We start from the raw sequence: 15464 nt of genomic DNA, 5'->3' as shown, positions 1-15464 counted from the left end.
GGTAACAAACCTCTCCCCACTCTGGAAAGTGTGAACGTAACTTCATGCAATTGAAGGCTTGTCTGAGAATTTGGCAGGCTGAGTGCCAGACCTTACAGGTAGACTGGAAGCCAAGCTTGGTGGAGACAGGGGGGGATCTCGACGTGGAGGTCGGGAAAGTAGAGAAATGAAAGGCGTTTCTTAACAGAAAAAGAGGGAGAAGATTTAGCAGTCTGTTCCTTAGGTTTCAGTAGCATCCTTGATGGCATTGCCAACACCTAGGCAGAAGAGACGCTGTCACTCAAAGACCATGTGAATCACACACTTTCTAAACAGAGGTTCCACAGTCCTGCACTTTAGTAAAAGTGCCCTATGCGTATGACCTGACATGAAACACATGCAAGAAATTAGATAAGAGGCTTTTAGCTAACATCATAGCTAAAATGTATGACTACCAGCTCCATGCATTCTAAGAAACAGGGATTAACCTTGGTAGCAGTTAGATATCTTTTAAGGAATTCTGACCAGTTATACATAGTCCGAGAAAGTAAGGTGACAGCCAGAATTGTATGAGGGGCAGGGCCAACCAGAGAGAACAGATATCCAGAAAGGGCATCCAACTGCTTATTGATTGGATCCTTAGAGACAGGCACATTCTCTAACAGAATAGTAAGCCACCACACTAAGGAGGGACACTGCCAGATCCACAGTGAGACTAGAGCACCTCTATACAAAATCCTCACTAAACGGATACAGAGCTAATAAGCGCTAAGGGGGAGCAAACAGCATGGCAGCGTCTCTGCAGCCCATGCCTGTGGGCAAATTAATTATAGAATCTTCAGGGAAGGGCATAGGAGTGCACTTGAGGCCTCTGCAAAAAGAGTCTGCAAATAACTTGGGAAATTTGGATCATAAAATCTTGCATGGCCAACATGCAATGACTTAAACTCAGCTAAGAAGGGAAAGGGCCCAGCCACAACCGACAGAGCCAAATAGGATTCCAAGAATGGAACAGATTCTAAAATTGGAGGACATACATTATAGGACATAATGAATCCAGGCTGCAGATGTTGGCACTTTCAGAAGGCTCACTGCAAGCAGTCATAGACACATTAGTAGGAAGTGAGCTGGGACACCATTTCTAGAATCAGACATGTTGCCACCAAGTGCTAAGGTAACAGTTTCAGAATAAGAGCCATTGCCTCAGGTACTAATGAAACCCAAAAAGCTGGTAGCAGACAAGGGTCAAATAGCTGGAGGTGGTCAAAATCACTGTGTGCATGCCGCAGGAACAGATCGAAGACCAAAGTTCCACATGGCTCGTTTCAAGCAGGAGGAGCAGCGGGGAGATGGTTCTTCAAAGCTGTATGGCAGGAAAACAAGTGCAGAACACATGGGAGCACGTCAGTTCACCTAGCGTATCATGTCAGCACAGTCCTGTGGCATTAATCCTTCCAATGCAAAACTGGCTGGATGGGGAATAATGATGTCCAGCGGCTTACGTAATTGAGGTTGCTCCCAATGCATGGCCTAAGCAGGGCAAGCGCTGAGGGAAAGCCAATGGCTCTGGACCTGAAAGGTTAACTGCAGCTACATTTCACCAGAGTCTGAAAAGCACCCTACACAGAACATAATGTACAAAGGTTACTTCCAGTCTATTCCTACAAATCCAGTAAAGTGGAATCTAGACATGATACTCCAAAAACCAGACTACGGATGACTATGCCAGAAAGCTGCAACTGAAGAGATAAAGCTGAAAATGAAATGAAGCAGTGATGCAGAGAAGAGACTTGAATGTAAAAATAAACTGAAGAAAAAAAAGAGCTGCAGAAAAGACGTGTCGCCTTCTCCTAGGAAACTAGCAAAAAACTGATAGTCTGAGGGATTATTCTTCTTTCTCAATGAGAGACAGGATTGGCAGGCTTGCTCAAGCTGCTTTCCAAATACATGTATTACACATCAATATATCCTTGCAAATCAAGGCACTCAATTGTCTTTCTTCAACATGTGCACCTCTGCTGTCCCCAAAAAATTTTCAGGGAGTCCCTTCCCCAATACATTTAAATAACAATAGCCATCAGGAATACAGCATCCAGTGCAACCTCATTATCTGTGACATTCTGCGTGGAGAAAGTCATATTCTTCACAGGCGATTTATATGGTTTCATGACCCCAGTGGGTATCTTGCAACCACCCAAATGTGAGTAAACACCCCCAGAACTTTTAATATATTGCATATACTTGTTAATCCAACAAGTATTTCAAGGTACTACACCCAGAAAAGCCTCCTGTGGGCTCTTGCCTTTTCCTTTGTTCTCTTGTGGAGAAATGTGGACAGTATCTCCAGGAAAACATATTAACCCTTGCAGTGGGGCTACCCCCGCACCGCAAGCGTTAAGTGCTCCTTTCCGTCTAGGAACAAAAATAACAAAGATATTCTCACCCGAAGCTCCAAGCCGACCAGCTGTCACCGCGCTTCCTGCAGTTTGTATCCTCCTTCACAGCACATTGGAATCTTCTTCAGCATCCTCACATCTATACGCAGTGTATAGATGTGATGGTTTATGGGACCTTCAGCTGCTGCAGAGGAGGGGGAGAGATAGAAGGACTGGTCTAAGAAGAAGCCGGATCAAAGCTTCGGGTGAGTATACGTTTTTTTTGTTTAACCTAGACACAAATGAGCACTTAAAGTGACATTAAAGCAAGAATACCCCCAATACTGCTTTAAGGACTTTCCTGGTGTGATGCCTCTTGATCCGAACAGCTTCTTCCAAAGTCCATCAGCGCTGGTGCCAGTTTCTGATCCAGTGGAGACTCCTCGGGTCCCTCGGAGTCTGTCGTGCGTGCATGCTCCAGGCTGCCTGGCTGTGTCCATTCAGTGTCAGCGGTGCTCTCCACCTCTCCCATACGACGCTCTGTACTGCGCATGCACCTGCTCACACTTCCTCCTTCACAGTGTTTGGGAACTAGGACTTCTACAGCATGAGCGAGCGCCGCTGATGCAGCTAAGTTTGTTGGTATTCGCCAACTTTTTTTGTTTAATGTTGGGCCATACATCTACTGCTTTACTAGTAGCAGATATATGCCAAAAAAAACACTTTAATTCTTCTTTAACCCCTGCAGTGCGGGGCTAATCGCACTGCAAGGGTTAATTTAAAAATTTCCAGGAAATCTTTAATGTACAACATTGAGGACAGCAGTGGCTAAAATATCATGAGAGCTCTTGGACAGCAATCATACTAAAGCGTCTACGCAGAGGTGGGCAGCTCTACAAGTCCCATGAGGCACTGCAAGACTGACAGATGCGATTCCCAAAGGTAGAGGCATGTTGCAATGTGTAGTTAAAGCACAGCTGGAAGGCTGGATTTGCCCACCTAATGGAACAAAAGGGAAGAAGTCGGATCTGGACTGTTTGCCAAAACTGGAAAGCCCCTTTAAATCAATAAGTAAACATATCATTAGGCATAATCAGCTAAAATCTTGATTAAGTTTATTGTTGGTTGCCCATTCTGTTAGCCCTACCTGTCTGTCATAGCTCAGTGATGAAAGGCTGAGCAGATGTGTTTTCTGTACCAGGTTGTCAAGCTGGTGATCAGCATTCTCATCACAGGCAGAGGCCATGAGATGTACAGTGACAAGGTTGAGTTTGCTGGTCATTTGTGGCACACTCCACTCTGAGATGAGACGACGCATCACTGTACCAGCTAAGGAGATAAGGATATAAAGCAGTAAGTTAAGAACCAAAAGATGAAATTTTCAGCCAATAAACTCAGGGACAGAGAGAGAGAGAGAGAGAGAGAGCACAAACTCTGGGACTCGGAATATGCTACAATTAATAAAAATGTAGATGAACTTCACATTATTGCAAACAAAGTAAAGTTGAAATTGAGCTAAATCCAAAATAGATTTTTTTTATTTTAGTTATTGTAAGGGATGACTATAACCCCTGCCAGTTTTTTTCCACATCTGTAGTCCTTTACTACCTACCCCATAACTACAATGGGAAGTAAGAGGAAATCTTTCCAAAGTGAGAGAAGTTCCTAGTTGTCACCAGAAATTGTGTCTCTATTGGAAGATTTCCCTTCTATTCCTATTCTGGTGACTCAAAATGTAGGATTTTCTTTTACTCTCAGTATTAATGGTCACCAGGACAAATAGAGAGGGTGAATCTCCCTAACAGAGACACAGACAGCAAAAAAATCTGACAGGCTTTCTAATCCCTCTCCACTGTATCCGAAACTGAAAAAAAGTTTGGCTTTAGCTCTACTTTACTTTACCTAAACATATAATCACTTGAACAGCTAATGTACGATGAATGGCATCTATGAAGTGAAACAATGCACAAACATCAAGCACAAAGCAATACATACATTTTAGTTAGGATATGATGTCCACATTCGCCAGAACCAGTGAAAAGAGAAACATATTCACATAAATTAATACTGCATTCCATGTTCAAAAATTCATATGTGATGGGAAATTTCAACAACTGTAACTTCTTATATTCTATGCCCAGACTAAACAGATTCATTGTTGAAACTAGATCAGACACTTAATGCCTATTAAATAAGCTGAAGAGGATATTGCAATAACAAACAGCAGCCAATCAGAATTCAGATGACTGACAGATTAATCCCCTTTGATTGCGGTTTGTTGATGCATATTGATCTTTACTACTGATTAAGACCCTATACTTTAGGAGTGGCTAGGGATGCAGACACACTGCAACTGACCAAGTTCATGGATCAATAGGGGGACACTGTCACAAATACGTGCATATATTTATTGGAATGAAATGGAAGATGTCCCCTTTACTTAGTGAAGGGGAATTTTGTAATGCATTGCACATTTGAAACATAACCCAGCAGATGCAGTCGAGAAGAAGCAATTGCTCAGTAAATGGAAGTAAAGGAACAGTGTGATATACACTCACTGGCCCCTCTATTAGGTACACCTGTTCAACTGCTCATTAAACACAAATATCTAAATCAGCCAACCACGTGGCAGCAACTCAATGTATTTAGGCATGTAGACATAGTCAAGACAATCTGCTGGTGTTCAAACTGAGCATCACAATGGGGAAGAAAGGCGATTTAAGTGACTGAAGATGGCATGGTTGTTGGTGGCAGACGGGCTGGTCTGAGTTTTTCAGAAACTGTTGATCTACAGAAATTTTCCCTCACAATCAAGGTATGCAGAATACCATCTCTGAACGCGCAACACATAGAATATTGAAGAATAGGAAACTGAGGCTACAACTTGCAAGGGCTGACCAAAACTGGACAATAGAAGATTGGGGGAAAAAGATGCCTGGTCTGATAAATCTCAATTTCTGCTGCGACATTTGGATGGTCGGGTCAGAATTTGGCATAAACAACATGAAAGCATGGTTCCATCCTGCCTTGTATCAACGGTTCAGGCTGGTGGTGGTTGTGAAATGTTGTGGGGAATATTTTCTTGGCACACTTTGGGTCCCTTAGTACCAATTAATTATCATTTGCTGACCATGTCCATCCCTTGATTTGATCGACATCACTGGTCTTACATTGTGTCAATGCCATATGTAAGTGGTTGATATTTTCTTATGACATAAATGCCTTTACTAGTCATGTGAAATCTTTGCATAGGGATACATAAATATGGTGCTCTCAGGTGTACAGGAACACCATATGTAATCACACTATGTTACAGTAGCTCTATGTTTTGGAGCAGCTGAAATATGGGCTGGCAAATCTGCAAGAAGAGCAACTGACAGGAAATCCTATCTTAAGTACAAATGTTTCTACTGCGCTTGCTGGGATGCCATAACCTTTTTCTAAATACATGATTTCTTAGGGATGAATGCGATCCATATTGCATGTGTGTCATATCACTAATGTTGCATATTGCACGTGTTCTGCCATGTTCTATGCTGGGTCTGAATTGGTGCCTTCATCTCTGGTGTATACTTGTTTAGCACATGCATGGTGTGTGTGGGTATTCCCATATGAGCCTACCTACAAAATCCATATGCATATACCACGGACACAAATGTCTGTACTGAAATAGGCCTTAGAGGATCTCTAAAACTTTACCTTGTGGTATGAGTCTCTGCACTCCGCGGGTGAAGATTTCACCTTGACTACACTCTACTTGAATTCCTCTCTGCTGGGCAAAGGAGGCCCAATAGTGGATCTGGAGAAGAAGAAAACAAGGCTGTTTACTTTCTTAAACATGCCCCCCTGTATCGAAACATGGAGGCTGATCTACTAAAGGATTTGAGAATGTTAACACGGTAAATTGTGTGAATACTTATCCAATCATGTGCAAATTACATAATGTAAGTAAACATGGATTTTCTTTTTACATGGCTGGATCACTAAAGTGAATCTTCACATGATTTATTGCGTGAACATTCCCAAACCCCTTAGTAAATCAGCCTCAGAGTGTGTGGGGTTTTCTCTGACCTGTAGCTGTGGAAACAATGCAGTGTACGAGAGTTGCTTGTAGTGCTGTCCAAGCTTCTTCTTTCCCGGTTTCAGATTGTTAAACAGCTTCCCTCGGCAGATGGGGCGAGTCACACTGCTCCACGTTGCCCAGAAATTCTGCATCCAGCGTAAGGTGCTGCTGTATAACAAAATGCGAGGCTGGCACACTTCTAGACAAAGAAAAATATACCTTTTTTTTTAAACAGTCCCTAAGCTTTTTTGGCAGATTGCAGCATGAACAACAAATATTTCTTTGGTAATCAGATTACACATGCTTTGCACAGAACAAAGTACTGTACAAAGAACAAAGTACTGTACAAAGAACAAAGGCCTCATACACACAGGTGCCAACATTGAGAATTTCACTTCGCTTTGCATCAAAATAAATGTAAACTGTGATGTCTTGTTGATGCTGCAGGTCTTAGGCTGGCCATACACTTGGAAATTTTATTTTCTTTTTTGATAAGTGTTCTACCAGTTGTCAATCAAAAACAATCATTATTTCCAAGAACAGTCCACAGCATGTTTCTTTTTTCTTTTGGTTGGCATGAACAAATGTGAGAAGCTGGAGTGTAAACCTGTGGTCATTAATGTCAACATCTTGGCGCTGCGCTGTTTGGTGCAGAGCCTGGGTGGTGTCGGTTATGTTTAGGTGTTAGGTTTGAGTTTAAGGATTGATAAAAGTATTTCGTGTTGGTAAGGAGTGCAAGTGTTCATTTACAGGTCAGGTTTAGTGTCAGAGATTGGGTGAGAAGCGTATAAATTGAATGGGGTAGCCTAAAGTTGAAGAAAAAAATAGTGGGTCGGGTGTATGTTATTCCTCATCTTGGCTCCTGTGTGTAGGACCGTTGGTATAGCATTCTCTAATGCCTGCACTTTTTCATAATTCTAGTACAGCAGCAGCAGCCAGTGCTCAGGTGTTCCCTAATGACAGCTGTGACTGTCTCTCGCACAAACACTAAATGCTAGCATGCATCCAACTTTTATAAAAATAGACAAGGTTTTCGGTGTGCATTGTCGGTTGTCGCAGACTTGCATCCTGGGGAGTTCTTGCAATGAAACTCTACATTCTACATATATTTTACCAAGGTGCAAAGCAACCTATGTATGCTGAAAAGCCGTACAATGATTAAGCTAAAATCCACACAAGATGGCCGTGGTCTTCAGAAGTTTATTAGCATAAAATCAAAACAAATATAGAGACCTTGACATGTCTCACACTAAATTGTGCTTTGTAATAGTCTTATACATTTCACAAAAGGCACTGTTTAGTGTGAAACATGTCAGCAATTGTAGGTTACTATAAAAGGGGTGGAAAAATTCTGAAATTGAGGAGCCAGCCTGTCCAATCCATTAGTGAGCAGAATTTTTTTTTGTAGCCAGCTCAATTGATGACAAGAGGAAAAAGCCCAAAAAGTTAGACACCAGCTGTAAATGTATGGGGGTCATGGCTACCTGGCACCTCTGATTTGTCTAGTCCTGCACTCTAATTTTTATGGTTTTATGCTAATAAACCTTTGGAGATCACCATCATTTTGTGCATATTTTCATTCTTTCCTTCTACTGGTTATAAACATGCTCGATCTTATCCAGGACCACAGTACAGCTAGTGAGAAGCGAGTCAGTCTCTGAGCAGTAGCTCCCTCTTCTACAGCTACCGGCTTAATTTTGGAGCTTCAGTGTACAAGGCCATAGTGATGTCATGAAGTGCTATGTGATTTTTCTACTTTCCAAACACCCCTGTAATTATTTTACTTTTTTTTCTATAGGCCTCACATATTCTGTGGGCTTTGGAGAGACTACTGAACCATTCACATCACTCCCTGCCCTTGAAAAGCTAACAATATAATGTTCCTTGTAGGATCATATGCAGAATACATAACGTGGATGTGGGTGAGAGACAGGTAACCTACCAGCATATCTTTTAACTGTGTGGTAGTAAAATTGAGCATACTGTGCTACACCATGAAAACACATACTAACTCCAAGTAGTGTATTGGTGAGAATAAAACCCAGGACATCAAGTAGTTAGAACATTTTTCTTTGTAGCACTGGCCACTATGTTGCCTGCTCCAGAGCTCATTGTACAGATGTTACAGTCCCTGTGATAAAGACAGATTACTTACCGACAGTAAAGACCTAAAGCAGAAAAACACGTGAACAGCGTGCAATGTATTTTTTGCACCATTTCCATTATCAAATGCCATTAATAATGGCATTTGTGCAATAATAAATTCCATTTATTATTAACATCTCTGTGGTGAGACATGTGCAACCTAAGAAGCGGGTACAGTATAACAGAATAAACAGTACGGGTATGTATAAAACAAATGGTACATGTCACCCACCAGCATGTGACTGAGACAGGTCCATCTTAATGGAAAGATTGAGGTTCGCAGAGCGGAAGGCACGGTAAGAATCATGAGGCTGGATGGAAGAAAGCTCTGTGACATAGTCAGGGGAACGAAGTGCTACATTATGATGATCATGGGGGTTCCCATGGCATAACCACTGCAGGTCAAAGATCATAACCAGGTCAGGCAAGTGAAGGAAACAGCAGTCATCATACCTGTGGGGGGATTTAGTACACATTACATACAATACTGTCAACTAATTGTGTTTTACAGCTTACTTCTTTTCTTATATACATATATAGCTATAGGCATAAAATCATGTGATCAGAATATTAATATAAGCACACAGCTCAATTCTCTATAAACTTACTGGTACAGTGTATCACCAAATGTACCCTGGTGGTTCCCTCTGTGCTCTTACCTAATTATCTCCCACACAACTTCCAATGCCAAAAGTACATTGCCTGGCCAAAAAAAAGTCACACACTCTAATATTTCACTGGATTGCCTTTAGCTTTGATTACGGCACGCATTTGCTGTGGCATCGTTTTGATAAGCTTATGCAATGTCACAACATTTATCCCATTCATTTTTCACCAAGATCTTATAGTGATGATGGGAGAGTTGGACCACTGCGTAAAGTCTTCTCCAGCATCTCAAAGATTCTCATTGGGGTTAAGTTCTGGACTCTGTGGTGACCAATCCATGTGCGAAAATGATGTCTCATGCTCCCTGAACCATTCTTTCATAATTTGAGCCAGCTGAATCCCGGCATTGTCATCTTGGAATATGCCCAATGTGCCACCAGGGAAGAAAAAATCAATTGATGGAAAAACCTGGTCCTTCAGTATATTCAGGTAGGTAGCTGACCTCAGTTTTTGGGCACGTAACATTGCTGAACCTAGACCTGGCCAAATGAAGCAACCCCAATAACAAAACTAAATCCAGGTGGTGAATTTTATTTGGCCAGGGAGTGTATTTAAAAACAGAATTTTGCAACTGAATAAAGTGTGATTAGTTTACTCCAACGTGCAGCCTAATTTCTGGTAAGGTGTTAAGAAAAATAATGTGATTTTTATGTATTTATATACTCTATATATGTATGATCCAGAAACAGGGAGAGGTTCACCTTCCTCCAAACTTACTCCATTGTGAGCACATTCTGAATAGAGTTGAACAGCAGAATGTTAAATTATAAAGTGCACTCTCTCTCTACTGTATATAGCATAGAAGTGAAGAACTGCAGTCAGCATTTTAAAGTGCTTTGCCTGCCGGTTATTTTAAATTTACCGGATTAAAAAGATACATTAACATTTTTAATCCTAAAAATTAAACAAAAAAACATGTAAAAAAACTTGAAACATCCCTGCAACTGCTGGCTTTAAGTGTGCAAAGCCCTGCCATACTTTTATATCCCCTTGTAACCACCACTATCTTAAAATAGTTCTAAACCCAAGAGCAAAAATGTAATATACTGCAGCTTATTAATCCTCAGACATGGAGGCTGCATTAGTTTTCTTTTTTCAAGCTTTTTTTTTTTCCACCAAGCAATTCTGCCAGTAACTTCTTGCCTTAGGGTGACAACATTCACAGTACTGCATCTATGAATAAGCAGCATTGACGCCCTGTGTAATGTACTCACCTCGCCTCCGTTCCGCAATCTGTAGGTGGGGCTGCCCTCTTGTCTGCGGCGTCACTCTGCTCCTCCTTATTACCTGGATTAAGGCGCCAGATTTAAAATGCCTGGTGTTCCTGCAATACCTCCCCAAGCGACCTCCTCACTGTGATCACTCTCGAACCCCCAGGCATATCCTCTATAGCTGTCAGTGAGCAGACTGTCTATAGCTCTGCTCGTAACAGCCTCCTTGCAATACTGCTGACAACCATCTGCTCTGCTTTATCCACTTGACTTGAGAGACTGTCGAACTGCTGCTCTGCATAACTGCATTCTGACATCCAGAGTTTACTCTCCTCTGCTCATCCATCCAGAGTTAATCCTCACTGCTCGTCCATCAACAGTTGATCCTGCCTGCTCCTCCATCCAGAGTGGATCCTCACTGCTCATCCATCCAGAGTGGATCCTCACTGCTCATCCATCCAGAGTCGATCCTCACTGCTCATCCATCCAGAGTGGATCCTCACTGCTCATCCATCCAGAGTGGATCCTCACTGCTCATCCATCCAGAGTGGATCCTCACTGCTCATCCATCCAGAGTGGATCCTCACTGCTCATCCATCCAGAGTTAATCCAGGGATTGCTCTGCCTACATCCACTCCCAGGATATCAAGCCTGCATTACCAACCTATCCTGTTCGACTAAAAAAACCTCCTTCTAGGCCGCATCACTGCAACCGCCAGAACACGTCATCTCCTCAAGACTGCATAACTGCATCACTCCAATCACTCCTACATGTGATTAGCAATTATTCCTGGTGTGATTTAAACTCATGCATGTCAATCTGTTTCCTTGAACTGCTAAATACATACCTAGCACAACATTATTACATGGGAATGTCAAATGACTTGCTAGAGTTGTAGCTGTGACTCCTTGATCCCGAGTGTGCCCCGTTTATTTCCCAATCCACAGTTGTGATCCATAAGTATAAAAACACTACTGAGAGCACTGTGCGTTACACCCTTGGACAGGACTACAGAACATCTCCTCCTCTCTTCTCTGCAACCTAAAGGGGGGGGGGGGGTTCTATAATCTTCAGAGAGAGTTGGGAAAATGTAACTAATAACAGCAAAGGGAGAGATTATAGGAAGTTACTAGCTGACAAACTTTGTAGCAGGATCATGTAAAAATGCTTTCAATGGTATATTTAACAGATCCAAAAGGCAGCAAATAGAAGAAGTCCCTTGTCAGGATTTAAACACAGTTCAACATTGCTAAAACTAAGTGTCTTAGCCAAGTACATTCTTGTTTTAGTAGTAGCGCAAAGGAGACATCACTGCTCCAACACTGAGCCTTCAACACCCGGGAACACAGGGGTGCAGCCCACGCTTCAACACAGCAACTCAAGAGACGACGTCCTCTCACCACAGTCCACCAACAACTTTTAATCCATGTTAAATGCCAAAAACTGTCAGCACACAGAGTTGCCACCTAGGAGCTGACCGCCTTAACGTGTTTCACTCATTTACGGCTTTCATAGAGACATCTATCGTGTCTCTACGATTAAAGGAGAACTATGGGGTTAGGGCTTTTCCACGTTCTCCTTTGGGTAACGGGAGGACACAGGCTAGCGTCCTCCGGTTACCCTAATCTCAGTATACCGCGAGCTACAGCTCGCGATATACTGAAACTCCGCACCCGGAGTGGATCCTGACATCGATGTCGAGATCCGCCCAGCTGCGTGAGTGACAGCTGCCTCTGCCTATCTAGAGGCAGAGCCAGCTGTACCCGCCCCCTCCCGATCCGCCAGTCAGCGCTGGCGGATCGGAGCGGGGAGGGGGGAATCCAGCCCCTCCCCTGTCACAGCAGAGAGCCGTGACAGGATCGAGAGGTGAGCGAACGCCGGTATATGTTCGCTCACCTCCTGATCTACTGAGCCGACCTGTGACAGTCTCATTGTCACAGGTCGGCTAGAACTATGAGGTGAGTGAAAAGCACACACCTCATAGTTCTCCTTTAAGCCTTAAACGGGTGAAACGTGCTGGTGCAGGCAACCTCTAGGTGGGAAGGTTGTTGTTGCTGGTGGACTGTGGTGTGCGGCTTCTTCTCCTGAGTTGCTTGTTTTAGTAGTGTTATGTCTTATCAGGGACATTTTATAAGCTATGGGATTGAAAGACAAGTAAACAGTTTTTCCCCACTCACTTAGATGCTGTTCGTACATTGACATCCAGATCCCCTTTGAAGGTAAATTGTCCAGGATTCCAAGCGAACTTGAGTTTATTCCACTCCCAGTGCATATTCTCGGTTGTATTATACGGGTCCTACAAAAACAGATATCACAACTGTAGCCTTTTACCACTATAACATGACAGCACGTATTAGCAGGAACATTTACCTCAGTTGCCAGTTGATGAAGATTAGACTGTTCAATGTCCATGCTGAAGTGTCCATGAAGAAGCAGCCTGCTCTTGTCCCACCACGGTAATGGAGTGCTGGGATCCACGGACGTTTTTGAAAGAAGGTCGACATACTGGCCCACCAAGGTCCAGGCTGGGTCCCAGCAAGGTCCCCACACAATCGTGTATAGCTGTATGTCAGCTGCAGTGAGCACAATATACGAAAGTCATAAGAACATCTCCGATTGCTCATTCAGTCAGACATTGTTTTATATGAATACTAGCAAATGTGAGCCCATTTCTTCAAAGTGAAGTTAGCAGATAAGTGTTTTGTGAGTTACCCAGTGTAAAAGAATTGTACTTTTGTGTAACGTAATCTGCAGGCCTTAAAGTGTATGTAAAAACCCTAACAATACATGTGTCGTATTTGCTTCATTTTGGTCTGGTTAACCTACCATTAGAAGCATTTCTATAACGGCTAATAAATTCTTGCTGACCTCTGAATTTCAGAGCTGTCTTGTGTCTTCTGCACACTCCCGGGGTATCATCAAAGACCCATCCTAGCTCTCATCTTGGACTACAGAAATATTAGCCTTCCTGTTCTAGAGATCTGAGTGTAGTAGTTTAGCAAATGATGCTGGAAGTTTTCAGGCACAACAGGGCTTGGGAGTTAAGTGCATTTCTGACAATTCAACAGTTATTTTTCTGTACCTGCAGTGCCTTTAAATGGATAAAACAAAAGGAAATGTGCATGCAATACATAGATGAACTGCATGTGTTTTTATTTTGTTTTGCCTTGACATACACTTTTATAGTATCCTTTACATGTAAACTGTGCAGGCAGTTTGGGTCCCAAAGATCCTCCTTATAACACACTCAGTGCCTACCAAGGCAGCATGCTACCACAGCATTTGTGTTCTATTTTATACAGAAAGCAGAAAAATCACACAGAGACTTTTCATGCATTGCTTACAGTCATCGAAGAAGTCCTCCCTCCAAGCACTGTAAAATGTTGCTGACGGGCTTAGTTATTGCCAGAGTGACCACCACAGACCACTGTTCAGCAGGGTTCTAGTATAGGATGTTTCTGTGTATGCTATTAGGCACTGGGTGTAGTAAAGAGACATGAGGCACTGGATGCAATAGAGAAGTATGAATAAGCCTTGGGCAGCTAAAGGTACAGTGAAAATAGCAAGGGGATGTGGAGGAGAGTTAGCTTATCACACAAGTGTGCTACCTGGCCAATCACAACCTATAATATGTTAATGTGCGATTCAATGCCTAAGAAAAAAAAAAATGTTGGCCCATTTTTCCAGACAGACTTGAACGCTGTATTAATAAACTGTGATATAATAACAGTCTACTGTGAAAATGGCAGATACTGAAAATGACTACTCACAGTGAAAGTCATAGAAGAATTTGAGGGGTGGCATGTTCCTCTCTACAACGGAATCACCCCAGGGAGCTCCCAACTTAACGACTTGTTTTCTCCGTGCACTGGCTTGTCCACTTTGTTCAGCCCCAAGCAGTCTACCCGAAAGATGCCAATCTCGGATTTCAAAAAGATATCGAGGGTAGTCCCGAATTCTTACTAAAAATGAATGGATATAAAAAATTCAAATCAATAGCCAGTTACAAAGGAAATCTTCTTTTACCTACATTTGCTTTGCTCACAGACCATTTTACTTTAGAAAAAGAGGTGTTTGTAATGGCTTTAAAATAATTCACATGCTAGAAATCTGTAAATACAAATCGGTTATTAAAGGCGCTTCTATTCCACTAAGTAACAAAAAAATGAAGACTGCCCGTGGACTTGTATAAGAGCAGTGTGCACATTAAGCTTTTGCAAAGATAATTTTAGTTCCAGCATAGGAATGGTGAACATAGAAGTAAACTGAAGTGATTACGTCACTGAAATGTAGAATTCCGTCTCTCCACAATGAGTCACTCAAAGTATGTCCAGGCATTACCAAAATTCACATACATTTAATATAGTAAAAGTTGTGGGACCTGGAGTTGGCATTTTTTCCCAGAAAAGGGAGCCCCTCAACCCTAAAAGGGTAACTCCACTTAATATAAAAATGAAAAAATCTTTAAAACATTATTACAGCATATATATTTATCCCTTTTGTAATTTAAGGTTATTAAAAATACCTTTCCATTTAAAATTGTAGCTGCTGTAAATGTTCTAAACCTGTCAAAAACAATTCAATTAAATATGGTGACCTGGAGGCGTTCGGTACACTATTAGTGTACTGAACACCCCAGAAATGTGATTGGCTGGCTGAAGATACAAGTATCATTTCTGGCATCCCTTGCAACAGGAATTTCATTTTTGGTGAGACACTTCCTAAGGGCCCATTCACACCATCCAGAGCGTTCATCGCACAGTCCCGTGGGATGAAAGTGCTGGATCACATAAACAAAGCTTCCTCGTGCTCTGGGGCGGGAGGGGACGTGGTGGTGCCATTCATTTTAATGGCACCGCAGACACACCTACCGCTTGCAGTGTGATCACCTGCACCAGAACGCGTGGTATCGCAGTGCCCTGCGTTCCAGTACGGTTCGATCGTATATAATCGTGCATGCAGTATTTTTTTTTCCTGCACCAGAACAAAGTGCACTGGTGTGAACAGAGCCCAGGAATACATTG

The 15464-nt window shown here is 42.4% G+C and overlaps 1 protein-coding gene across 1 annotated transcript in view; it reads right to left on the bottom strand.

The window, feature by feature from the left end:
- The window catches only part of KIAA0100 (KIAA0100 ortholog), a 74153-nt gene that overhangs the window by 22371 nt on the left and 36318 nt on the right, over positions 1 to 15464 (bottom strand). The window contains exons 17-23 of the mRNA XM_018555030.1: positions 14211 to 14402; positions 12811 to 13013; positions 12618 to 12736; positions 8795 to 9015; positions 6426 to 6616; positions 6054 to 6153; positions 3502 to 3683 (exon numbers count right to left, since the gene is read on the bottom strand). Of these exons, the coding sequence (XP_018410532.1) occupies positions 3502 to 3683; positions 6054 to 6153; positions 6426 to 6616; positions 8795 to 9015; positions 12618 to 12736; positions 12811 to 13013; positions 14211 to 14402 (1208 nt within the window). The remainder of the gene's footprint in view (positions 1 to 3501; positions 3684 to 6053; positions 6154 to 6425; positions 6617 to 8794; positions 9016 to 12617; positions 12737 to 12810; positions 13014 to 14210; positions 14403 to 15464) is intronic.

This window comes from Nanorana parkeri, unplaced genomic scaffold (genome assembly GCF_000935625.1).
Source record: "Nanorana parkeri isolate BGI_ZX_2015 unplaced genomic scaffold, ASM93562v1 scaffold181, whole genome shotgun sequence".
Lineage (NCBI taxonomy): Eukaryota > Metazoa > Chordata > Amphibia > Anura > Dicroglossidae > Nanorana > Nanorana parkeri.
The sequence above is the reverse complement of the archived record's forward strand: the minus strand, read 5'-3'. Positions and strand labels throughout refer to the sequence as shown.